At 41.0% G+C, this 26913-nt stretch overlaps 1 protein-coding gene across 3 annotated transcripts in view; it reads left to right on the top strand.

Moving 5' to 3' along the window:
- Positions 1–26913, top strand: part of necab2 (N-terminal EF-hand calcium binding protein 2) — a 133041-nt gene that overhangs the window by 48850 nt on the left and 57278 nt on the right. For all 3 annotated transcript variants that reach the window (XM_052151825.1, XM_052151824.1, XM_052151823.1), the window contains exons 3-5: positions 6166–6274; positions 17241–17266; positions 21356–21453. In XM_052151825.1, the coding sequence (XP_052007785.1) occupies positions 6166–6274; positions 17241–17266; positions 21356–21453 (233 nt within the window). The remainder of the gene's footprint in view (positions 1–6165; positions 6275–17240; positions 17267–21355; positions 21454–26913) is intronic.

The raw sequence follows: 26913 nt of genomic DNA, 5'->3' as shown, positions 1-26913 counted from the left end.
GTCTATGAGTTGCTTGAAGTGACCGTGGAAGAGATTGAATGCACACTCTGTCGCGGAGACATTCGTCACTCATGCGCGTTTGCTGTAGCTAGATTATAATGTGATGGTTCACGACGTAGTGAATCATAATATATGTGTCACATTCACTGCATGTATCTTATCATGAACAAAATCGGCGATACGCAGCTCCATTAAGAAGAGTACGTTTATTATTTGTGAGTTAAAGATGGATCAAAGTGAACATAGAGGTGAGAGAATATTTTTTTGGCTCGTTTTCCAAAATAATATCTAAAACTCATTTAAAACAGCGTAAATTTAATTTAGGAGCTATACTGCACAAGAAAATGTTGTTATCGGAGAATGTTGAATACAATATTTAATCAGGGCTCGAAAATAACGCTTGTCCAGGACAAGTGGATTTTTGTAGGGGCAAGTGAGAGAGAATTTTAGTTACCTGACCAGACAAGCAGACGTCAATAACAAAACAATAACCAGTTATATTTGTGATAGACTAGGACTGTGTCACTTATTAGAAAGTTCATATTCTTATTCTGCTGTTGAGCACTTCATTTTATTATTCGCAAGCAATCTAGTAACTGCCCTGTTTGATTGACAGGCTGCGTATGTGTGTACTGAACGTCAGTCTGTTATGAAAATGCTCACTCTAATGTGCAACTGAACGCTCAAATACGTTTAAAAATTCTTCCAAAATGCCGTCTTGGTGAGGTATTCATGTAAACACAGAAAGTGATGTCTTAAGTGAATGTAAGCAGCGGAGAAAAATTAAGATTTTAAGTATAAATGTACTCAAATAATTAATCAACCATAACAAGAAAATGAGAAAACATCTATTTTACTGTTGTAACTCCCATTCCCTGATGGAGGGGCGTTGTGTCAAGAGAAGTGACACTAGGGGACTTCTCGAAGGCCTCGGTTACCTCTGAACTTGAGAAAAGGCCAATGAGAAATTGGCAGACAGAATTTTCAGGTCCCTCCCCTGGACATATGGTATAAAAGGAGGGAATCATGCATCTGTCCATTCAGGTTTTGCACTGAGGAGCCGAGAATAAGGTTCGGCCATAGCAGTGGCTCGGTTCAGCATCATGGCCAGGGGGACACAATATCTCGTTCACTCCATTAGGGAATGAAGGTTACAACAGTAACCTAAACTTTCCCCGTCTGTTGCTCACTTCGACGTTGTGTCGAGTGAAGCGACACTAGGGGTCCCTTTTCAGTCATGCCATCCGCTGAACCGTGTACGTGCACTGCTGACGCAGGTGAGGGCAGAAAGTTGCGTGCCAAAGCAACTGGCTGCATCTAACTGAACGTACCCTTCCCCAACGCCCTATAAAATCTTCATAAACTTCTTAGGTTCCAGGCACCTCGATGGGGTGAACAAAGCGACGTGCCAAGCATGGGAGCAGGCCGCGCCAGCCACCCCTTTTCTCTCTCTATGTTTCTCACACGCATTGGGGAATGCGTTCTTTTCAACTCTTATTCTTTCAGGGGGAAAAGACCCCGAGGAGACCACCACCTGCCCAAGCTGGGGGGGTGGTAAAGAGTGGCAAAATACGTCACATGGGTTTTCAGGCCACATGTGGGAATGGCGCGGTGGTAGATCCTACCTGCTGTGAGTGAGGAGTTGCTACAAATATGATGACCAGGAGTGGCAGGGACTGCCCAAGGGAGACAGAGACAGAAAATACACACAGGGGGATTAATCCACAAGGGCCCATCCTGTGGAGCACCTATTCCAGTAAAGAGTAATTTTAGTACACGTAGTGGGTCTGGTCGGGGAATTCCTCTGCTGAATTCGAGGACCAGATGGCTAGGGAGGAAGAACATCCAGGGAATGCGAATCTAGTGGACTCTCCTGGGGAAAAAGAGCACACGTGATCACCTCAGTAGAGGAGAAAGGCGCTATGTGCAGTCTCCAGTTTGGAGAGAGCGTCCCCTTTCCTCTATCCACCAAAGCAGACAAAGAGCTGCTCAGAACATCTAAAGCTCTGCATGTGGTCCACATTGGTACGCAAAGGTCGCACCAGACACAGCAACGAAAAGGCTGGGTCTGTCTCCTCCCACGGCAGTCGCCGTTTGTGTCGCCGAATAGAACAAGCTGGGAGACGGGGGCGCTGAGAAAGCATGCTTTGTCTACATCCCGCATCTCGACAAGTTTCAGCCATAGATTACAGACTGGGCGAGCCGACCCGAAGGAGGCAGTCTAGTCGAATCTTCGGCGTCAGACGCCAGAAGGCACTCCGATGCAGCGACGAACTCATCATCCAGCTCATGGGGCGTGAGAGAGTAAACAGACTGGCCCTGAGGCAAGCTGCTCTCACCTCGAGCTTGGACGGAAGTCAACTAGCATGCCGGGGGGCGGGTGGTTCGTGAGGATCTACCCGGAGAAACCTAGCCTCCATTGCCAGCCGGGTTGTCCTCAATCCCGTGGGAAGAAGGAAAGACGTGACTGCAACGTTGCCATGGTGAGGTTCTCACAGTGAGAACACAAACCATCCACAAACACCACCTCAGTGTGATCGCTGCCCTGACACACGAGGCAGCGCTTGTGACCTTCAGGAGTGGAGAGAAATAAACTGTATCCAGGAACTACACAGGGACAAAAGGGCATCTGTATTAAGACGTGTCCTGAAAAGGACTTTCAACACCAGCCGTGTATTTGCTTTTAGAGAAAATAAACTCTTTTACAAATATTCTGTTTTAGCAGCGCTATCGAACCACCCGGGGGCAAGCTGCACTGCCGTGCAGAGAAGGAGAAAGCTGCTGATATGTGCCGTAGGATCCAACAGCGTAAGCTCTGCAGAGGTGAGTGGAACAGTAAGTGATCTCAGCTCGCTGATCGCACAACCACTCGGCTCCGAAGAAGAAATCTGAATGGACAGACGCATGATTCCCTCCTTTTATACCAGTATGTCCGGGGGAGGGACATGCAAATTCTGTCTGCCAATTTCTCATTGGCCTTTTCTCAAGTTCATAGGTAACCGAGGCCTTCGAGAAGTCCCCTAGTGTCGCTTCACTCAACACAACGTCGAAGTTAGCGACAGAGAGGGAACACTCACTGCTCATGACTGAGTAACTTTAGTAGCTTTAAAAAGTATGAATGTACCGTATTATTATCATACAATGAAGACCGGTAGTAGTTTTATGTTGCATTTCATTCTAAATGTTTACTTGAATATTTAATTCTGCAGTAAAAACATTTAATGCTGTTAAAAAATTTAATTTTCTTAATTTGTATTTTTTGCTCTATAATTTTTTATCTATTTCTATTAATTGCTGAGTTTTATTGTTATTTATTTCTAACTGTTTACTAGTCTTGAATAATTACTTGAAACAATTCTTCCATAATTAACATATTAGTTAGTATTATTATTTGTTGTGATTTTAATGCTGGTATTGAGAATCGTCAAATTTCACTACAGACTGCAGAAATTTTGGTATTGTAATAATGTATAGCCTTTATTGTTCATGGTAGCTCTTGCTGCAATAACATGATGAAAAAGTAGATCTCATTCCATAGAACTACGAGCACTCCTGCTGTAAATAATGGCAATGGAGGCTTTCCTTTATTTGACCCTTACCATATGTGACATAAAATAGTTATCATATGACAATAGCCTCCACTCCAACCCAGTGCAGTTTACATTTCAAGTTCAAGGATATCCACTGTTAAAAATATATTTTTTTTTAAGTTCAATAAATGCATGATATTTCCAAAGTCAGTGAGTAATCATGTAAATAATTGTGATCTCAGTATTGACCAAATTAATTTATTTTTGCCATAATCGAACAGCCCCAGTTTGACTTTCTCTCCACCAAATGAGACTTTTCACTCTTCAACCCTTCTGCAAGACAGTTAACATTATCTTGATATGTATACCATTTCTGTCCATCAAGCAACATTACAGAAGCCAGTTTATGTGATCACAGAAATTTCAACATAATGGCACAACAGGATTGTTCACTCTCTTAAATAGTTCTGCAAGAAGAATTATTGTCATTCTTTCCAAGCAGCATCATGTAAACAATGATAATTATACAACAGTTCAGGTCTTCTAATCTGACTGAGCAAGAGGTTTCCAAGAGTGCTGATATTTTTACAGCTCTGTGTCACTTCACCGTTTGTATCACTCTTGCCTGTGATCACAGCATGCACAATATGCTGTCAGTCTGTTGGTTGCTTGGTGACACAAAACTATTGATCATGCTTTTGCTTTATTTGAAACTATTTTCATTAGCGGAGCAAAGATAGTCAAAATAACAGGCCATACACTTGAAAAGTAAATACTCAGTGGACCTTTTTACATTTCTGCATTTGGAATGAAGAAGTAAACAATAGTGGGGTAAACTTCAGTAACAATCCAACATTATGTTTCCACAACTTTCCAATAGAGGAAAACCTATAGAGAGGAAGATGACAAATTCACTGTTAATTGTTCAGCAGCTGTAACTTAAACCATATGGCATTATTAATGCCTGGCTTTGTAATATAACTCTGTTGTAAATGTATATTAAATTATTAAAAATTTTTAAATATAAAAGTAAATGTTTGCAATGGCCAAAGCATTTCTGTAGATCAGTACAACAGCAATCTTGCTCATTAATCAATAGCAAATGCTGGTTGCATAAGATTGCTTTTTCAACTCATCCAGAGAGGTTTTTTTTTTCTGAACCATTAAGATATATTACAGGGTAATGTTACAGCTACACATAATCTGCCACCAGAGCAAATGCTTAAAGTGGAAGAGAAACTGGTGAAGTAAGTGTCTGTTTCCTGAGCAAGCATCTCTTCCTGAGGAGAGAAGCGGAAAAGTGGGCAAGCAGCTAATTAATGGCTGGGTTCGCCATGCTCCCCAGCCTCGCATAGAGATGGGATGAGATAGACAAATGAACACATGCTCACAGCAGAAATATGCACAAGCTGGGAGTGAGGGAAAGATTTGCTTTTGATTTGGGAGTACAGTACAACCTCTCTCTGCCATTGGTCTGCTATATGTGCTGTAGTACAGTATACATCCCTAAAGCATATGATGGGGATAGAGAAAGCAGGGCTCAACAATAAGTATGGCCCAATAGCTGAGGCCATTGTGAGAGATTATCAGGCCAGTTGCTGCATTGACACTACACTACACTTATTCCTTGCAAACTTAAACATGGTTTTGGTTTTCTGACATGAATTTAGGGTTGTTGTAAATTGAGCTGATTTAAATGTCAATTTAATAGAATAGCGTGTCTCTGTGGTAATGTGCTCATACGCAGTGGTAACTTAGATTCATCTTCCACCACCTAGATTCAAGAGTCACTATGCCACCTCGAGGACTTAAGAGTGCATTGGGAATTGAGCATTCCAAATTGGGGAGAAAAAGTGGAGGAAAAAAAATCTGAACTACTGGTCTGACCATGCCAGCAGAAAAAAAATATTAATGTTGAGCCCTGGAAAGGATAAAAAAACCCCCTGAATATTATGAAATATAGAAAGTAAAAAATTCAAAGGTCAAGATATGGTGGTACATGAGGCTTTTTCTGTAAAGTACTAAAGGTCAGATATAAATACATTGTGAACAGTATGTTGTTGGAGGTGTATATTTAGAACATAAAGAACGCACTTTATGAACCACGAATGGTTCTCATTTCCATTAAAAGCTTTGCGATTGGCTGCACTTTCCTATTGTATTTCTGGCTTAGTTTGTCCAATAAGCCCAAGTCAAACTTCAAGGGCATATCCAGGGTGATGAATATTTTATTTCTTTCAGCATTGACTGCATCTGAGACTCCTGCATGAACCCCCCACCCACCAACCTTCTTGTGACCCCTCCCCACAGAGGAGCCAATACAATATCTCCCTTGTTGTATCTCTTTTTTCACTGGTAATGATTTTAAAATGTTCTCCAGCTATCCAGCTTCCCCAAAGTGCCAAACTGTAAACGTGTATTTCACTCTCAGTTTGAACATATGAAAGTCATATTTAAGGGCATATTTTCATTTCATAAATTAAGAATACTAGTCATACTTATGATGTTGTCACTGGCAGCAAATACCCATGGTGCAGATACGCTATTCTGTATGATATATTTATCTGGTATTTAATGTGTGATGAAAATGAATAAGGTGTGCAGCTAAAATCTCCTCCACTGTTTCCCCCTTCAGATGATGGGAAGCTCTCCCTTGATGAGTTCCAGGCTTTCTTCTCTGATGGGACACTGAATGAAGAGGAGCTGGAAAAACTGTTTCACACCATTGACTCTGATAACACCAGGTGATTCTACAGACATGCAGTGAATTGCTATATAGAACATTAGTTTGACGTTAAAGCCTGGGGTTAAATTGGGAGGGAGTGATCCAGAATGGCTTTCCACCACCTTCGATTCAAAAACAAAACAAAAATGTATTGCCAGTTTGTCTGTCAATCTATTCCATATTTATGTTCATGCACCAGTCCTGTTTTTCTTTGTTCCAGTTAAATTATTATGGCTCCATTTAGTTGGTGTAATCTTTTTTAAAGAAAAGTCATTAAGAATCATATATTCATTACATTAAAGGAACAGTGCACCTAAAAATGAAAATTCTTTCATCGTTTATTCACACTTATGACATCCCAGATGTGAATGACTTTCTTTCATCAGCAGAACACAAATTAAGATTTTTAGTAGAATTTCTTAGCTCTTTTGGTCCATACAGTGCTAGTAAATGGGTGTCAATACTTTGAAGCTCCAGAAATCACAAAAAGTAATCCATATGACTCCAGTGGTTAAATCAATGTCTTCAGATGTGATATGTGTGGGTGAGAAACAGATCAATATTTTTGTACATTTTTACTATAAATTCTCCTCCCTTCTCAGTCAATCTCCACTTTAACTTTCACTTTCGCATTCTTCTTCTTGTGTTTTTGTGATTCACATTCTTCATGTATACACCCCTACTGGGCAGGGAGAAGAATACTTAAATATTGTTCTGTTTCTCACCCACACCTATCATCTCACTTATGGATTACTTTTATGCTACCTTTATTTGCTTTTTGGAGCGTCACATTTTGGCACCCATTCACTTGCATTGTATAGACCAACAGATCTTATATATACTTCTAAAAATCTTAATTTGCATTCTGCATAAGAAAGAAAGTCATACACATCTGGGATGGCATGAGGGTGAGTAAATGATGAGATAATTTTCATTTATGGGTAAACTATTCCTTTAATTACAGTACTGTCCATTGCTGTTAACGGATTGGTCACAGTGGCCTTGTGACATGCTCTATTGTACCGAGTGTGTTGTATGTCTTGAGAATTTTTAAAATTATTGCCTCATCATGGGACTGCTGTGTGGCCATGTTTTTCACCAGCAGTGCATCGTGGTCTGGCTAGCCGGTGGGGCAGCACTGTTGCCCTTTGTGCCGCTGGCCATCGTACAAGAAACATCCAGCGAGACAACGTCATGCTGCTGAACAGCTCAAACCAGAATAGCCCTTGTGTCATTTGTTAACGATTTGGTTTCTGCACTTATTTAAAAAAGAAAACAACAAAAAACTTGTGTTCACATTCAGTCTTTATATTCATAACATTGGATCCTGGGATTATGTTGGTGTTTTTAACATTCACAGTTATTAGGGTATGAGAGTAAATTAATTCTTCCCAGTATTGTTTGTTCTTTTATAATTTTTTTTTTAATTGGATCATATGCCTTGCACTTATATTTGAAAAACTAATAGATTTTTAAAGCTAAATTATGCAAAGGATAAAATTCAATGCATACAGTTGAAATTTTTTTAGTGTAACACTCATTATACATCCCAATGAAAGAGAAAAAATCGACTCGGTTACTAACGTAACCTCGGTTCCCTGAGAGGAGGGAACGAGTATTGCGTAATTAGCTTACGCTATGGGAAAACTCCGTTTCTCGAGAAATATTGAAGTCTTTATGTAAAACGCATTGCAGCTGCACAGCAGACAGCAATGAGCGAGGCAGCTCGGTCATTGGCTGTGCTGCGGCAACTTGCTCGAACCAATGACGGGGCGACTCTGAACGCGCTACCAATGAGCGCGCTTCACGCCCACGCGCTCAGAGCCCGCCAAGATTAGCGTGGCTAAGGCTATATATTAGGCGCCCCGTCATGAGAGTTCTTTAGGTTCAATCGACTGAAGCGAACTGACCAAGCACAAGCACGGCAGCTTACGCAATACTCGTTCCCTCCTCTCAGGGAACCGAGGTTACGTTAGTAACCGAGTCGTTCCCTCTCGAGAGGTCTCTCCTATTGCGTAAGTAGCTTACGCTATGGGAACACCATGCAAAACGCCGTGCGTGCTGACTTCGCTCTATAAAGCCAGAGGCGGATGCCTGAGCCTTAAAGCAAAGTGATTATCCAACAAGCCGGCCAACGGCGAGCTATATAATGGGAAAATACAGAGCGCCTTTGCCCCAAGGAGGTCCATGGTGGGTCGCTTATTGTAAAAACACAAGCACATAACTTATGTACTGATTTTTCTATGTATTGATATGCATAAAAAATCCTCTAAGTCAGTCAGAGACGGACCTATAAGGGAGGAGATAATGCTCAGCATATACATACTCCAATCCATTCTACAGTCAGGCTGAATGTTGGAACGCAATGAGGGGACCTGTAGGTTATAAAACCTGATAAATGTCGAAGGCGAGGCCCAGCCTGCCGCCGCACAAATATCTTCAATGGGTATCCCACTCGACCACGCCATGCTCCTCGTAGAGTGAGCTCTGACGCCTAAGGGGCATTGAAGGCCCTTGGCTTCATAAGCCAGTGCTATAGCATCCACTATCCAGCGCGATATTCTTTGCTTTGAAACTGCGAGACCTTTAGTGCGGCCGCCAAATCATACGAATAATTGTTCCGTCTGTCTGAACGGGGCAGAACGTTCCAAATATACTCTGAGCGCCCTGACCGGGCAGAGTAAATTAGCGTCGCTTTCGTTCGCTGGGGACGATAGCGCTGCCAGATATATCACCTGTACTCTGAAGGGTGTGGAGAGCACTTTAAGAATATACCCGTGCTTTGGCCTAAGGACAACTCCGCAGTCATTAGGTCCAAATTCCAGGCAAGCAGCGCTTGATGACAGCGCGTGCAGGTCGCCCACTCTCTTGACTGAGGCGAGCGCCAGCAAGAGCGCAGTTTTGAGCGAGAGCTGTTTAAGGTGCACGGTTCGGAGAGGTTCGAACGGGGCACTCTTGAGTGCGTCCAGGACCGTAGCCAGGTCCCAGATCGGCACCGAGGGGGGGCGAGGGGGGTTCATCCTCCTAGCGCCTCTTAGGAAACGAATGATTAGGTCGTTTTTCCCTAATGAACGTCGTTTATCAGGATTGTGTGACGCCGCTATGGCAGCCACATAGACTTTGAGCGTGGAGGGTGTGCGGCCCGCCTCCAGCAGCTCTTGCAAAAAGGCGAGTACACTTGGTATCTCGCACGATTTGGGGTTCAAGCTCTTGGTATCACACCAGTCACTGAACACTTTCCACTTTTGGGCATATAAGCGTCTCGTAGAGGGCGCTCGCGCCTCCGTGATGGTTCTCAAAACTCCACTGGGGAGGTTCTCGGGAACCCGTGGAGGGGCCATGCATGGAGGCCCCACAGATCGGGGCGGGGATGAAGAATCATCCCGTTGGCCTGCCTGAGGAGGTCTAGCCTCAGCAGAATCGGCCATGGGGCAGATTGCATCATCTGCATCAGTTCTGGAAACCACGTCTGGTTTTTCCTGAGAGGAGCTACCAGGAGCACTGCACATGTCACTTCCCTGATCCGACTGATGACCTGAGGTAGCATCGCGATTGGGGGAAAAGCATACAAGGGGCGGCTCGGCCAGACTTGGGCGAGCGCGTCCGTGCTCTTTGAGAAGAAAAGGGGGCAGTGCGCATTTTCCCTGGAGGCGAAGAGGTCGACCTCCGCCTTGCCAAAGGTTTGCCATAACCACTGAACAGTCAGGGGGTGGAGAGACCATTCTCCTGGGAGAACCTTGTTGCTGGACAGCATGTCCGCTCCCTGGTTCAGGACGCCTGGCACATGCGCTGCTCTCAGCGAGCGCAAGTGGTGCTGTGACCATGAGATGAGCTCCCTGGCCATAGAGTGCAGGGAGCTCGACCTGAGTCCACCCTGGCGATTTATATACGATACTACCGTCATGTTGTCCGTTCGGACCAGGACGTGTTCGTTTTTCAGGTACGGAAGCAGGGCTCTGAGAGCCAAGGCGACTGCTTTCATTTCCAGACAGTTTATATGTAGGCGCTTTTCCGGGTTTGACCAAAAGCCGGAGACAGGCCTGCCCTCGTAAAGGGCCCCCCATCCTATTTTGGAGGCATCTGTCGTGATCATTTTTCTCTGTGTGTTCACGCCCAGACTCACGCCGGTTCGATACCAGTCGACGGCTTTCCAGGGCGTCAGGGCTTTTATACAGCCGTGATTTGCTCTGATTAAAAAGTGGCCCGAGCGCCACGCGTGAGTGGGGAGACGGCTCTTGAGCCAGCGTTGGAGAGGACGCATGTGCAACAATCCTAGCTGGAGTACAGCTGATGCTGAGGCCATGAGACTGGCACTGGCCAAAGGCACCTCCCTAGCAGACATATGCAGAGCAGTGGGTTGGGCAACACCCAATACCTTTACAAGATTTTACAATCTCAGGGTCGAGTCGGTTTCATCCCGTGATCTCTGAGGTCCGAATAAGTAGAACTCGGTAACACGGAAACAACTGACCGGGTGTACCGCTTGCATCCCATGTACCGGGTGGACTTATCCCCGTGTGTGTATTTTCCGTGGTACGGTCCCCTTGCGAGTGGACCCGCGTCTCCCTTTGGCAGATCTACCACAGCCCCATTCTCCACATGCAACCTGAAAACTCATGTGATGTATTTCACCACTCTTTACCTCCCCCAGCCTGGGCAGGTGTGGTCTCTGTGGGATATTTTCCCCCTGAAAGAATAGGAATTGGAAAAGAACGCCTTCCCCAATGCGTGTGATAGCGTTAAGATTGCCCCAGCCACTTTAACTCTATGCGAGAAACATAGAGAGAGAAAAGGCTGGTTCACTGAACCGAGCCACTGTTACGGCCGAACCACATTCTCGGCTACTCGGGGCAAAATCCTGAATGGACAAATGCATGATTCCCTCCCTTTTTACCCGTATGTCTGGGTGTCGAAGTGAGCGACAGACGGGGAACTGTAGTTTACTCTCTCTCTCTCTCTCTCACTCTTGCTCTCATTCTCTCTTTCTCTGCAAGTTCTTTTTGTGGAATGTGTCTAACTGTATGATGCATCTGTCTCATATATAGCTTTGTGCTGCCAGATCTCTTTCTGTCTGTGTGTAACACACCCTATTTCTCAGTGTTTGTGTGCATATGTGTGTGCGTGAGAGAGCTGGTCTCTGGAGGCAGAGCAGCTCCTGTGTGTGTGTGTTGTCTTTAATCACATTTCAGAATTAATTATGTAAAAAAGGAGAAGTCTGCAGCTGTTAGGATGCGGTTGAGACTCTGCAGGTCCAGCACAGACTTCTCTCTAAATATTGAACCACCAGTACCCATAAGAATGGGTGCAGAGAAAAGGAAGGAGACAAGAGGGCTGGATGATGGTAAAGGGGGAGGTTTGGAAAAGACACCAGGGTGGGGGGTGGGGGTGGGGGTGGGGGGGGGGGGGTTAGAGAGACTGAGGTGGGTGAAGATAGAATGGAGGAAGAAAATTGAGAGCTTTAGGCATGTCATCTTTTTGTGCTTTTTTCTCATGTAACCCTTTCTTAACCATATGGGACATTTGGTGAATATAAAGAAACAAATAATCAAGAACCTGGGCTCCCAGCAGTTGAATGGTGAACTGGCTGGAATAAATGTATCTAATTACCAATAAATTGTAAATATGATAATATCCTGTAGCTAATTAATGAAATTAGAGATATATTTATATAAAAATAAAATTATTCAACTTCTATTATTTTCTATTTTTCTAAGCGCAGTGCCTCCACAAGACAAACTTTATATGATCAGTTTAAATCACATATGATAGTTCCCTAGAAATATATGAAAAATTTAAATATAAAATAGATAAAATAGACAATGCTTAAGGAAAAGTAATAACAATATTTATTTTACTTATAATTTTTCCCCCTTAAACCGAATTTTCCCTTATTTAAATTTAGATTTTAAACAGTAAAGAAATAAAATAAAATAAAACTTTGTTTCACTTCACATTTGTTAAATGTACCTTTACCCAAAGTGTCTAATGGCATTAAATTTCACCTCAATATACAGAAATCTCAAAATATAAACCCATGTTTTAAACAATGTACATAGAAACATTACACTTTCAGTTCAGTATTTGTACCGTATTCAACATTTAGTCTCATATGCAAAAGAAAATATCCGAATACATGCTTATGTTGGGGCCCATTTCGTGCACTTGAAATTTTTTAATTTTCCTTTTGTTCCGTTTAGTAACAGGATGTAAGGCAAACTTCACTTAATTATTATCCTTTAGAAACGGAACATGAAGAATCAAATGAAGAATCGTTCACTCTGTGACTCACGCTTTTTCTCTGGCGATTCATCTCCCGTCTCACGTGGAATGAAAACATGACGCGCATCAGGTGAATCCAGTCTCAGAGAAACTCACTCCTATCAAACTGTTCATCCACTGTCCGATGCACAAAATGGATACAATTCTGTGGACGATCAACTGTTCAGCAGACACTGTTTGAAGTTCTCTTAATGACAGTTATCATAGAAATATTCACGAAAAGTCATCGCTCTGCAATCACTCACCTGGCGATGTGATGTCTTGAGCACAATATTCAAACAAAGTTCACAAAAGTTTGTGTAAGATATAAAATGACTTAACACGAATACGTTGTTACTCACGGCATGGTTTCTGGTTGTTTTGGGCCATATTTTCGAAATATATCAGTCTCCGTAAACGAGCGAACCATAGAGAAGGATCAGAATCGACAAATGTGACCTCCGGAGGACGCAGCCTTCCAAACGAGACACAGTCTCTGTCTTTTCACATGAACAGGGGCGGAATCAAACAACACTGCACAGTGATTGGTCAGAAAACACTACTTCAGTTAAATAATGCTTCACATTGGTCTAAACCTCAAGAGAAACCCAGGAAACTACCACAAAGCTTTTTTGTTCATGTAGTTTACATATTTCACATGACATAAATCTTCATAAGAAAATAAAATTAAATACAATTGGCAAATAAATGAATAAAACACATTTTAAACACTCTTAACCAACTGTTGCACTCACAGTGTGATAATTTACATTCAAAATAAAATACAAAAATGTAGGGATCCCTACACTCATTTACAGTCATGTTGTGTATTTCAAATTACTGTAAACATACAGTCCTTTTTGCAGCATATTTGCCATTGATTCTTTCCATGTGTCTTAGTATACTTGACCAGCGATAAAAGGTATCTCTTCTATGTTAATATGAGTTTTGTCTTAACCAGCCACAACCATTACAAGCAACACAATTATATAATTTTGTTTATCACTTGGTTTCTATGCCGTTAGCCATGTAGACCTACCATGAGCTCTGAGGTTGGTAATCAATGGTATATTCTTCTGTTGAAGCCCAATTGTGTTTTATGGTGGAATTCCTGGTGAAGAACTACACTTCCCATGATTCTGAAAAGAAGCTCCACCAATCAGAAAATCGTGGCCAACAAAGTGCACCAAACAAGCACTGCAACGTCCATCCACTTGCATGACATAATGCAAATGATGAAATAAAGTCTTCCTACACTGTCAAATTATTTATATATTTGATCATATCTGAATATTTTGCAATAAATTGTTTTGCAAATGTTTCTAAACTTTAAATCAGTAGTTTTAAAATGTTCCATTGTTTTTAATTGGATAACATAATTCACAGTGCTTTATAGGATTATGAAAATGTGAAGCAGGCACTGTTAACTCTATTGGTCCAAATCTCTCTCCTCATAACTGTACATTAAACATTAAATAATTTCTGCTTGGATGTGATTGTGCCCTGTCTCGCAGCACTTTCACGTTCAGAGAATGTTTCCAGCAACAAGCATTTTTCATTTCCACACTGAAAGTGAAGATGCTGTATGATCTCTCATAGATCACATAGATCTCTGTTTTTTCACTCTCTCAAACTAGCAATGCACTGCACAGCTGAAGAGCATTTAACTAGGAACATCTACCCTTTATTTTAATGACATTCATGATGCTTTTCTGGATGGTACCCTTATGATTTTTCTTGTAGACCTTTGAAGTATTTGCCACATATCACATTTTTCTCAAATTACACAAGTAGTCTTTTCCTTGCTGAAAAGACCAGCATAGACCAGCATGAATATAGCTATTGCTGTATAACTAAGCTGGATGACCTGCATGGTCTTTCTGTTGAGGATGGTTGACCAAAGTAACTCCTAATGGTTTAGCTAGTTTGTGTTAGTGTTACATGCACTCATGAATATATTCATAGACATTACTTTCACATTACTTTGCCAAGGATCCCATGCCTAGTTCTGATTCGCCTAAAGCACTCCCTGTTTTTTTGGCTAATTTCCTAATACTAATACTCACCCGTGACTAGACAGGAAATAATCACACTGATAAAGCTGATGACGATGTATCTTATCTAGCACAGTGCTAATGGGTCTTGAAGGAATATACTTCAAGACCCATATAGGAATATACTATATGCAGACAAATACTTCCCTTTCTTCCCTTTTGCTTCCCTCGTCCACTGAAGTGGACAAACTCTTTCATAAGACTTGCCAGGCATCAAGAGCTTAGTACTACTGAAAGTACTAGCATCTGTAAATATCATATATACTTTTTATTATCTATTTTTTTGTGCTTTCTGCTGATGACAATTCTATTTTAACTGGTGGGGGAAAGTATAAAAAGTTGAAAGATGAAAAATGCAAGAGCAAGAGATGGAGAGAGGCTAGGATGTAAGAGTCCTTGGAAAGGTCTACTGGAGGCAGTGCAAAACTCTATTCTGAAGCTCATGTTCCTTTTAACTGCTGTCCTTTCTCTCATCCTCCTATTTTCTCTGTGTTATGCTCTGTCATTGTCACACATAAAAACATTCACAAGTAATATTTATCATTTCAATTATGTCATGTGGGACAATTTATATTTAGAGCTGAAATGTGTAATTTCTGCATCACCAAACTGAATTGCAAAATAGTGACAATATATTTAAATGGCTTTCCTGAACAATCCTCCATCTTCCATTGGTTGGACAGCCAGTTAGTCCCACCTCCCAAACCCCCAAACAACGCAACAATATTTTAGAATCAAGTATTTTAATGGTGCTGTAAGCTATTTTTTCATGGAAAGGTATGCAAAACAAATTCCTACTCCCTGATAGATAATAATGAAATAAATGTCGTGAGATATCTCACTTGTCTTTATATTGTTATAAATTGTTATAGCCAGATGACTGGGTCAGAACATCCCTGAAATGGCAAGACTTGTGGGGTACTCCCTGTCAGCAGTGGTGAGTACCTACCGACAGTGGTCCGAGGAGGGACAAATCACAAATTGGCAACAGGGTGTTGGGCGCCCAAGGCACATCGATGCATGAGGCCAAACGAAAGCTATCCCATCTGTATCCCATCAGTGGCACAAGTCACAGAACATTTTAATGATGTTACATGAGGAATGTATCACAACACACAGCGCATCACACCCTGTAGCTTATGGGGCTGCTTAGCCACAGACCGGTTAGAGTGCCCATGATGTGTCCACCATCAAAAGTGCCTAAAACGGGCACACGACCATCGGATCTGGACCTTGGAGCAGTGGAAGAAGGTCATCTGGTATGATGAGTCCCATTTTCTTTTTAAAAACTTGGACAGCTGTGCAATATTACTTATGTATAGTTAAAGTCATGGTTTAAAATTATTCAGCTAAGTAAGTGTTAAGGGTCAGTGTTTAAACATCGATTTTGTTTGAACTGTAAGATTAATGACCAATGTCTTTGAAGTCCATCCTGTAATAACTGCAGAAGTTCACATAGGTGCAATTGTCCTTGTTAATTGGCTGATGAATGCTTTTGTTGGCAATTGTTAGTCTATGCATTCCATTTCAAGATTGTAGTCCATCAACAGACTGAGGTGATGCAGGCTGAGATCAGGGATGTGAAATGCATGTGCACCGTTAACTTGGGGAAGTGATGGCACCAGGATGCACTGTGGGACGATGACAAGCCGGTGGAAGGAGTGTGATGCATTGGGCAATGTTTTGCTGGAAAACCCTGGGTTCGTCCTTTCATGTGGATGTCAATTTGACACGTGCCTCCTGCCTGAACATCAATTATACCCCTTCATGGCAATGGTATTCCCTAATGGTTGTGGCCTCTATCAGCAGGGTAATGCTGCTGTCACACTGCAGACATTGTTCAGGAATGAATTGAGGAACATGATGAAGAGTTCATGGTGTTGGCCTGGCCTCCAAATTCCCCAGATCTCAATCCAATTGAGCATCTGTAGGATGTGCAGGACCAATAAGTTTGATCCACGGCAGCTCCACCTCGCAACTTAAAGGACTTGAAGGATCTATTGCTAATGTCTTGGTTCCAGATACCACAGGACAACTTAACCTATTAGTCTGGTAGTCATAATGTTTTGGCTTGGGGGGAATTGGAAAGAGGGGGTGTGGCTAATCCACTGGCTCGGCTTGTGGAAAATCTCAGAAAATAAATCGATAATAAAATCACTTACAGCACCCTTAATATCCAAAAAATTGCACACTTCAACCTTAAAATGTGATTACATTAGATAAATGGTCAATAGCTAAGTAATTATTTGTATTCATTTCAGTTTTAGTAGCATGTAGGCTAATCAATTTTTTCTTATAATGGTATTATTTATGTTTAAGTCCCTGCTTTTCAAAAGCCATATAATTTATTTAATGCTCAGTCCAGTCCATAGTAATTTAGTCCTCTGTTGTTTTCATTCATCAGTCCAGATTAATGTCAAATTGTCTTTTGAGATTTATTATTTTTGATGAAGCAGGTTACTTCAGTAACTCTGAGATTCTAATGCTTATGGTTTATGTAGAGGATCAATGAAAATTTTGTTTAGTGGGTTTAGTTCTGTATGATGCCCATATCAATGCTGAAAGACAGATGTGATTTGTGCATGCTGAGATTTTTCCTCTGTTTCTTATCCCTCTCTTCTCCTGCCTCTTTTTTTCTATCCCTGTTTGCTGCCTGTTCCTGTGATGTGTTAGTAATGTTGACACCAAGGAACTATGCGGTGAGTATCAGAAAAACATTGTGTTGTTCTTGTGTTAGAGTGTGAAAGAATGGCGTTTTGTTCACAAACAGTTGTATGGATTTGTGTAATATATAGTAAGAGACCAAAATATGGTTAATTACTTACTATAGAGCAATTAATCAGACAATATTTGGCCATTTTCATGTCATCGTTATTTCCCTTTGCATGAATGTCCTGTTCCACTGAGTGTCAGGTCCAAACTCTTCCAACAGCCTTGTCAATGGATAGTGCACTTTTCTTTTTTTTTTTTTTTTAGTAAATATTTTGTTAACACTTCGTTAACTTAATGTGCATTTAAATACTGCATTTTGTGTACATCTTTTAGCTATTAATAATCTATTTGCTATCAATAAATGGTGTATACGTTGTCATTATATCAGCCACCTTTCTCTCTATATATCAGCATAGGCCATTAAAAAACCCATATCAGTTTGGCACAGCAGTTTGATCGCTAGTTATATTGCAATGACTATATTTTACACTTTAAAAGAAAATGCTGTACATTTATGGCCAAATTTCTACAGCAATCTTCAATCAGTTTGCTGTTTAAAATGTTGCATTCTGGGAGATCAAGAGCAGGTGCACTGTGAAGTGATTATGGTAAATAGCTGTTGTTTGTGAAGCATTAGGGGACAATTAACATTCAAAATCACTATATCATCTTGGTGAAAGCTAGTGATATTTTTAAACATATGTTATAAAACCCTACATTAAAATTCAAGTTTGTGGCACATGGTTAGTGTTCATGATGTTTCTGACCAACTCCTCTGCTCTTTATCATCTCACATCATCCTTCACTTGTCTGTCTAGTGATAAGTCAAATTATAAAAAGTAAAAAGCAATGTACATTAGATGTAAAATGTTGCCCAGATTAAACAGTATATTTTTATTATGAAAAAAAAACTGTACACAGTAAAATAACAGTATAGCACTGCATTGTGGCTTATAATGGTGAAATTTGTGCTTGAATAAGTATGTATGATTGGGCAATGCATTGAAGCTACAAATTATTAAAAAAAAAGAGAAACATATACAAGAGTGTTTATTCAGACTTAATAGAAGTCTTAATTTAATTAGTGTTGTTGTTTTGTTATCAATAGTTGTGTTTTGTTTGAAGTCACCATTATGGTGATTAGTGTTCTCTTGAGCTGGCACCTTGGACCTTCTTTATTATTATATTATGTTTTTCCACCCAGTCATTTTGTTATAAGTAAAACACAAGTTGTTGCCCTGTGCTACTTGGAAGACAAAACCTAAGATCAGACTGAATGTCAGATCCTACCTTGCAAATGGCACAATATTTGGCAATATTGATGCATTACACAGATAAACAAAACCAGTAAAGGATATTTCAGCAAAATTATATCAGGAAATTGAGTGTTCCCTTTTGTCACTCACTCGATGTTGTGTCGATGTAGTGACATTAGGGGTCTCTCTTGAGAGCCTCGGTTACCTCTATTTAAAAATCACCTCTATGAGAAAAGGCCAATGAGAATTGGCTAACAGAATTTGCATGCCCCTCCCCGAGACATACGGGTATAAAAGGAGGGAAGAGTGGTCTGTTCAGACAGATTTTTTTCTTCAGAGCCGAGTGGTTGTGTATCAGCGACCTGAATAAATCCACTGTTGTTCCACTCACTTCTACAAGAGCGCATGCTGTTGGAGAAGATTTTCTCTTCTCTGCACTCTAGTGCAGACTACGGCCCTGGGCGCTTCGACAGCCTGTCTAAAAGAATATATACAAGTTGAAAGAGTATATTTTTCTAAAAGAGTACAGCACTTGGATGTTGAACGTCATTTTAAAGATGCATCTTTTTCAAGATGCCCTTCCGTCCTTGTGTTATTCCTGGATGCGGTCATTACCTCTCTGCTTCAGACCACCATGGGCGCTGCCTCACGTGTCTGGGCAGAGAACACACTGAGGCACCATTTGTGGATGGTTCATGTTCTCAATGTGAGAACACGACCATGGCAAAGTTGCAGTTGCGGCTTTCCTTCTTCCGGGGAAAAGCCACTCTAGCTGCCCCTCACGCCACGCCTTCTACCCATGGGTATAGGCCCGGCGCGGCTAGCGCTGGAGGTGATTTCGGGAGTTCAACGGGCATGTTGAGGTGCCCACAACCGCCATTCTCACGGCATTCAGATACCAAGCACTCGCAGTCGGGCCCCCATAAACGTGGCCCTTCCACCTTCACGTGCCCATATGTACCACACTCGCGCCTCAGGCCGGCAGGTGCTGATGAGTCTAGAGGTCGTCGCTACAGAACCTCCTCCTCAGTCGCCATCCAGCCCCAGACTGGGCACCTGGAGCAAGGTAAGTGCTTCAAGCTTCTCCTCAGCACAACCACCTTAGGAAGATGCAACGCTCCAGGAAGTGACGTTGCCTGCTCCCCGCCATGAGGCCTCACCTCCAGGTACGTCACACATGATCGTCCCCTTAGTGCCCCTCGCCCAGTGCTTGGAAAAGTGGCTTACGCTTTCCAACCCATCACGGTGGCTAGCCAGGACCATCTGACTTTGTTACGCGATTCAGTTTGCCAGGCACACGCCCCGTTTCAGCAGCGTCCGCTTTTCCTCAGCGCAGGCCGAAAACACCTCCACCCTGCATGCGGAGATCGCAACCCTTCTGCGCAAGGATGCGATAGAGCCTGTCCCTCCAGCCGAGATGGAGAAGGGATTCTACACCCCTTACTTCATCGTACCCAAGAAAGGCGGTGGGTTGCGGTGAATCTTAGACCTGCAAGTTCTGATCCTGGCCTTACACAGACTCCCGTTCAAGATGCTGATGCAGAAACGTATTCTGATATGCGTCCGGCATCAAGATCGCAGCGGTAGACCTGAAGGATGCATACTTTCATGTCTCCAAAATTACTCTGTCACAGAACCTTTCTTCGGTTCATTCGAATGCCAGGCGTGTCAGTACAAGGTCCCCCCTCGGGTCTTCATGAAAGTCGCAGAGGCAGCTCTTGCCCCGTTAATGGAAGTGGGCATTCGCATACTCAACTACCTCGACAACTGGCTAATCTTAGCGCACTCTCGACAGTTGCTCTGTACACACAGGTACCTGTGCACACAGGGACCTCAGCTCAAAACCTGTCTGAACAGAGGCACGCTTCTCTCCTTTTATACCCGTATGTCCGGGAGAGGGGCATGCAAATTCTGTTTACCAATTCTCAATGGCCTTTTCTCAAAAATAGAGGTAACCGAGGCTCTCAAGAGAGACCCCTAGTGTCACTACATCGACTCAACTTAATAAACCAGTAAATAGTAAAAATTGGAAGTAATTTCTTCATGCCAAGGTGCATGCTGTGAACATAGCTGTTAATTTCAACAACAGTAAAACACCGTATTTTGATAGTATGAAGCTTGCGACAACAGATTTATGCAAAAAAAATTCATCAACATCAAGACACCGTTAATTTTATAGTAAGTTGCTGTCAACCCTGCTGCCAGTTCTTTAATGTTTTTTTATGGGAAAACAGTGTCTCTTGGGTCTACAGGGCATCAAATATGAAGGTATTACATTTATTTAGGCATTTTTCCTGAGAACATCTAGTTCTATCAAGAAGACTCGCAGACTTGAGTGAAATTTAACATTACATTTATTTGATGAATATAAAACAGAACTATAATGTCTCTCTTTTGCGTAAGCCTTGTCTGTCGGTCCGAAGAAGTTGTACTTGGAACTGTCATATCCTCCCGGATATAGAGGCAGGGGCGAGGAGCCTACCCCCTGGGACTCAACTGGGGTGGCTTACATGTGATTGGCTAGGAGTTACCTATGTAATGGTGCGATGATGTACAGCTGCTAGTCTTCCCGCTAGAACTACGCTGCGCTTACATTTCCTGTTTAGCTTTTTCTATGTTATTTTTGGGAATTTCGTATTTCTTTGGATTAGACTGCTTAGAAGTCTTTGGAGAAAAAGTCAAGGAAAAGTTGGTTTTAAGAACTGATACCCCATTTCTTTGTCTTTAAAGATAAACTGTGCTTGATGTATATCTCATTGTTTTTGAGTTTGTGTCAAATACTTCATACTGTCCCTCTTCACCTTCACTTGTGTTAATCAGACTACTTTGCCAAACACATGGGGGAATATGAAGGAGTGCTAGCCTCGCTGGAGACTCTCAACCTGGCAATTCTCAAAGCCATGGACTTCACCAAGAAGGTAAGTGAATCAAACACTGACTAAATTTTGTGTCTGTTTCAATGCAATTGTACCCAGAGGAACATTTAATTGTTGGGTTGCTTTTTTATTGCTGGAGACTATTAGATATATTTCATGTAAGTAAAGCCTACACACGTTTCTCCTAAAAGTTGTTTGAAGAGATAAAAATAGAAACAAATGAGACATCTGTTTATAAAAGATGAAAGTTTATAACTATAAAAATGTATGCGGAAACATAGCTCAGACATTTTGTTTTGGGAGATTTTGATGAGAAATGTTTGTGTTTAGATTGAAATATCTTTAATTGCACTATTACTACTAATAAGAAGGAGGCGACTAATCTCCTTTCTGTCTTGGAGAAACAATTGAGATATTAAAGAGTTTTTTTTTCTTTCTTTGCTATAGGTATCTCTGATTAAATTTGTAAATGTCTGCTAACATCAGGTCCAGTAATATGCACTCAGACGTTTTAAAACTTTTTACAAATGGTTATGGATTTATTTTATTTTTCTTGTAGAATTATCATATGTCAGCTTGGATCCAATTTGATTGTGTTATTAGGGGTCTATAAACAGAATACCATTATCTGTCCACATAAATCCCTCATCAGATGAGGAATAGATGTGGTGAGACAGTTGAGAGAGGTGTGTGAGAGAGCATTTAATGCACATAGCAATCTTTCTCTACTCATCTATATATAACTCTTGTTTCAAAGCTTGGCTTGCAAATTCTGTTTGTATTTTTCTTCTCATTAACAAGTTGTTGCTTAGTGAGCTGTGGCCATCACAAATACAGTATGTGCCTCTCTGTTCCCTTCCATTTCTGTGTGTAATCAGATTTGGAGACATACAACCATTTTTTTCCCCCTGCTTGTCTTGGATCATTCTTGTGTGTGTGTGTGTGTGTGTGTGTGTGTGTGTGTGTGTGTGTGTGTGTGTGTGTGTGTGTGTGTGTGTGTGTGTGTGTGTGAGAGTCTCTTTTACTCATGTAAAAGTACAATTGTCATCATATGTAATACATGTTGTTTCAAATCATATGACTTTATTCAATGCAACACAATAAAAGAGATTTCAGACAGAATACATTATAGTCACCGTTTACTGTCACTGCATATTTTAAAAGGGAATGGTGACTGAGAATGTCAGTCTCTTACATTACATCTTTTTTGGGTTCCGCAAAATACATAAAGTCACACATGTTTGGAACAATGAGGGTGAGAATTTTTAGCATTTATTTATGGTTGAACTATCACTTTAAAGATTCTAGTTAGATTTGGACGAATCTGTCAATTAGAAGAGCAGTTTGGAAACCAGTTTTAGGATAACATGAACAATATCCCACCGGCCCAATTATACGTAATACTGAATAAAATGAAACAAGATTTATTAACGCCTACTGTCACTATTTCTAAAGTCCTTTTGCTTTTTAAAGTACTGCATGGAATCTTAGGTCAGTGTTACAGTATTTTCAGTGTCGAAAGAAATTTGATAATTAGTTCTGTTAACTAATGGTAGACGGCGACTTATCTCTGTTTTTGGAAGCGTGTTGTGCTTATTTAAGTTCAGAGCTTGTTTTTTGTTGTCAATGAGAAAAACACGCCGCATCTGTCAAACGCAGAAATGAAATGCAGGCGCAAACATACTGTCAGCTCATGCTCCAGAAGTCAAGAATGTGATCCACGAAGCATAAGACATTTACAGTTAACGCAGATGTTTACATGGATTTAGGAACTGATATATTGCAACACTGATTTAAAAATGTATACTTATAAACTGAGGTCATAAGAGCCCATGGTTCCCCGTCTGTCGCTCACTTTGACATTGTGTCGAAGAAGCGACACTAGGGGTCTCTCATGAGCACCGAATATACCTCTGATCTATGAAAAAAGGCCAATGACAGTATTTGCATGTCCCGCGCCCAGACATACGGGTATAAAGGCGGGGAAATGCGTCTGTTTCATTCAGATATTTTCTTCGGAACCGATGGTCATGTATGCACGAGCTGCAAGTCACACACCTGTTCCTCTACCTCTGAGCGATACTGCTATTGGATCTACGGCGCACTTCAGCAGCTTTCTTCTTCTCTGCACAGCAGTGCAGTTTGCCCCTGGGCGCTTCGACAGTGCAAAACTTAAAAGAGTTTATAAAAGAGTGATTTTCTCTAAAAGAGTAATTCCCTCTAAAAGAGCAATACACAGGGGCGTTGAATGTCCTTTTCAGGACGCGTCTTTATAAAGATGCCTTTCCGCCCCTGTGTAGTTCCCGGATGCGGTAGAGTGCTCTCCGCTTCAGACGGCCACAGGCGCTGTCTCGTATGTCTGGGGGCGGAACATGCCAATTCTGTCCGCCAACTTCTCATTGGCCTTTTCAGCGCTCAAGAGAGACCCCTAGTGTCGCTTCTTCGACAAAACGTCTCATTCCCTCCATCAGGGAACGGAGGCTACAAACGTAACCTAGACGTTACAGAATCACCCTGAAAATTACAATGACACAGACAATCCCACGTTATCAAAATTGTCAAAATTTACTGCACTGCTATTTTTATCTTGAAATATCAATTTGTCTTGGTGTAAAATGAAGGCACTGCATGGCCAAACTACTCTTTTTCATGATGTGAAGCAAAGAAAGTGTTTATTTGGTGCACTCGCTGCTGCTGCAGTGGTGGACTCGACTCGAGTGTAGCTGTAAAGTTCCCATCGTAAAAGTTTCACAATATCTCACAATAAATTCCGCATTTATTTACACTTTTTTAAAACCAGTAATGTAATGACAGGAACATCGCCCATTGTAACGTAGTAAAAGTTAAAAAAATTCATTCAAATTTACTTGAATAACAGTGAAAATATTCCACTATTATACATACTCATAAAAGTACATTTTCATGTAAAAAAAAAAAAAAGAGTAAATGTAGTGTGTTACTACCCACTTCTGCTGACAGCAGGGGAAAACCAATGCTAAATGCAAATAATAAAATGCAAGTATCCATATAATCAAGCTAAGATACTATGCAAAATTAATAGATTCATCATCTTTTATATGGGAGAAAAAATGCTTCCCATTCCAAAGATCCTAGTGTCTAGTCAAATGCTACAGTATTTTGGTGCACAACGGTAATGGTAATGTGGCAAATAATTCTAGTACAATAATTAGCACAGTTTTGCATATGTTTGACTGCTGTTTATGTATTCACAATATTGTTAATTTTCACATTCATGTAATGTTAATAATTTAGCATTTTGCATATTAAGAATTTCATGCAGTTCATAGTATTATTTCAGTCATGAAATCTCACAGATAGATTTAGAATTTTAATGTGAGTATGACATATTGATAGGATATTGATCTTGGTGGACTAGATCTGCTATGCTGCTGCTGCAGAGCAAGTACGGAGACTTGCTACTACTTGAAAATACACAGTCATACTGAGTTAAGCATGTGGATATGCTGCTGCTGCTGCCGCTGCTGCTGCACAATAACACAAAAACAAGACATGATGTATCAAGCATGAATGACATATTGCTGTACAATTACACATAAATCCAATCCCTGTGTAGCAGATCTAAACTGTGGAGCTGGGGAGGGGGTGGGTTTCAGAGAAAACTCAAAGTATACTTTATTGTCCCCAAGGGGAAATATTTTGCTACATGTCATTGAACATTAAAAATGACACAGTACAGCACAAAACACACAACAAAAAGACATTCAATCAATGTGAACTTCTATTAAAAATTTCCACTGATACAGGCACAAATGAGTTCTTAAATCTATTTAATTTACAATGTGGCACTCTGTATCTTCTTCCAGAAGGAAGCAATTCACACTATGAGTACAAGAAGTGGGATAGATCATCTGGATAAGTATGCACTGCTCATATAGAGACTGGAGGTTGTGGTACTCTTTCCATCCCATAATTTTTATTGTGGCCTGTACTAAATGTATTAACTTAGATTTTAGCTTCACAGTAAGATTCCCAAACTATACAGTTATTCCGTTCCTGACAATACTTTCTAAAACAACCTGAATTTTTTATCAATTCCATAAAAACACAGTCTACATAAAAAGTACAATCTCTGGTGCAGTCGAGCACAAACCCATTCAATGTGCGTATTCCAAGTGAGTGAAACCGGCTTGCTTGCAAACTGAACAAATGTAAATGTTAGGCAAAGAGAGAGTATACAATGGTGATATTGTTTTTGAGGCAGTAGTGGTAATGTGATATGTACCAGATATGCACTGCAAAGTGTTTGCCTAACAGCAGCTATGGCAAAAAAATATATGGGGCACGAGCCCTTGACAAGGCTTTCTTGACAAGCCAACAGTGGTATTATTGCTGTATATATTGGAGCTGAGAGTCACTGTCATCCCCTTAACAGGAGTTGTTGAATTTTTCTGACCCAGGGACCCCCCACCCAGACTTTTAGCTAACACACGTACTCACAATGTATAAATGCTAGATTTTATTGTACAATAACTTTGTTGATAGCATCAACAATTACAGCCATTTGTTTTTTTGTAAATTGTTGCATATTTGCAAGTTAGTTACATGTTTGCAGGTCTGTTTGGTGGCTGTAGCTTGATAGCTCTAGTCTAGGAGGAATTTTAAAATGTAATCTTGTTTAAGGCATTTTGGAAGCCTAACCAAGTTTGTAGATTAAAAGAAATGATGTTGTTACGCTGTAAAGAAGAGCTTTCGTTTGACCACAAATTCCAAACATACATAAAACAAATTATACCACAATTAGTAATACAATTCTACATGTATAAAATAATGTAATATTTTTTAAGACATTTCTCTATGTTGTATACACTTAAAAAAAAAAAAAAAAAAACATGGTCCTAATACAGTGCCTGACGTGTTCTTCTGCTGTTGTAGACCATCCTCCTCAGTGTTCGACATGTTGTGCATTCTGCTCACTACAATTGAACAGAGTGGTTATCTGAGTAAATATAGCCTTTCTGTTAGCTCAAATCATTCTGGCCATTCTCTGTTGACCTCTCTCACCAAAAAGGCATTCATGTCCACAGAACTGCCGCATACTGGATGTTTTTTGTTTCAACATTAGAGACTGTTGTGCGTGAAAATCCCAGGAGATCAGCAGTTACAGAAATACTCAAACCAGCACGTCTAGAACCAAAAATCATGCCACGGTCAAAATCACTAAGATTAAATTTTTGCCCCATTCTGATGGTTGATGTGAACATTATCTGAAGCTCCTGACCTTAAACTACCTGACTGCCACCACACGATTGGCTGATTAGATAATCACATGAATAAGTAGGTGTACATTAATACATTCTGAAACAGGCTACCCATCAAAGCAGACACACTTTTGTTTTAGACATAAACCTTTGAAATTACAATAGTATGTTACAGCTTCTGTTTACTCACCATCCTTTCCATTACAGCCATGTCTCTTAACATTCAAATCCTTCCTCTAGTTGAGTAGCAGGGCCATGAGAC

This window comes from Xyrauchen texanus, chromosome 21, assembly GCF_025860055.1.
Source record: "Xyrauchen texanus isolate HMW12.3.18 chromosome 21, RBS_HiC_50CHRs, whole genome shotgun sequence".
NCBI classification, from domain to species: domain Eukaryota; kingdom Metazoa; phylum Chordata; class Actinopteri; order Cypriniformes; family Catostomidae; genus Xyrauchen; species Xyrauchen texanus.
Note: the sequence above shows the minus strand (reverse complement) of the source record. Positions and strands in the feature narration are given on the sequence as shown.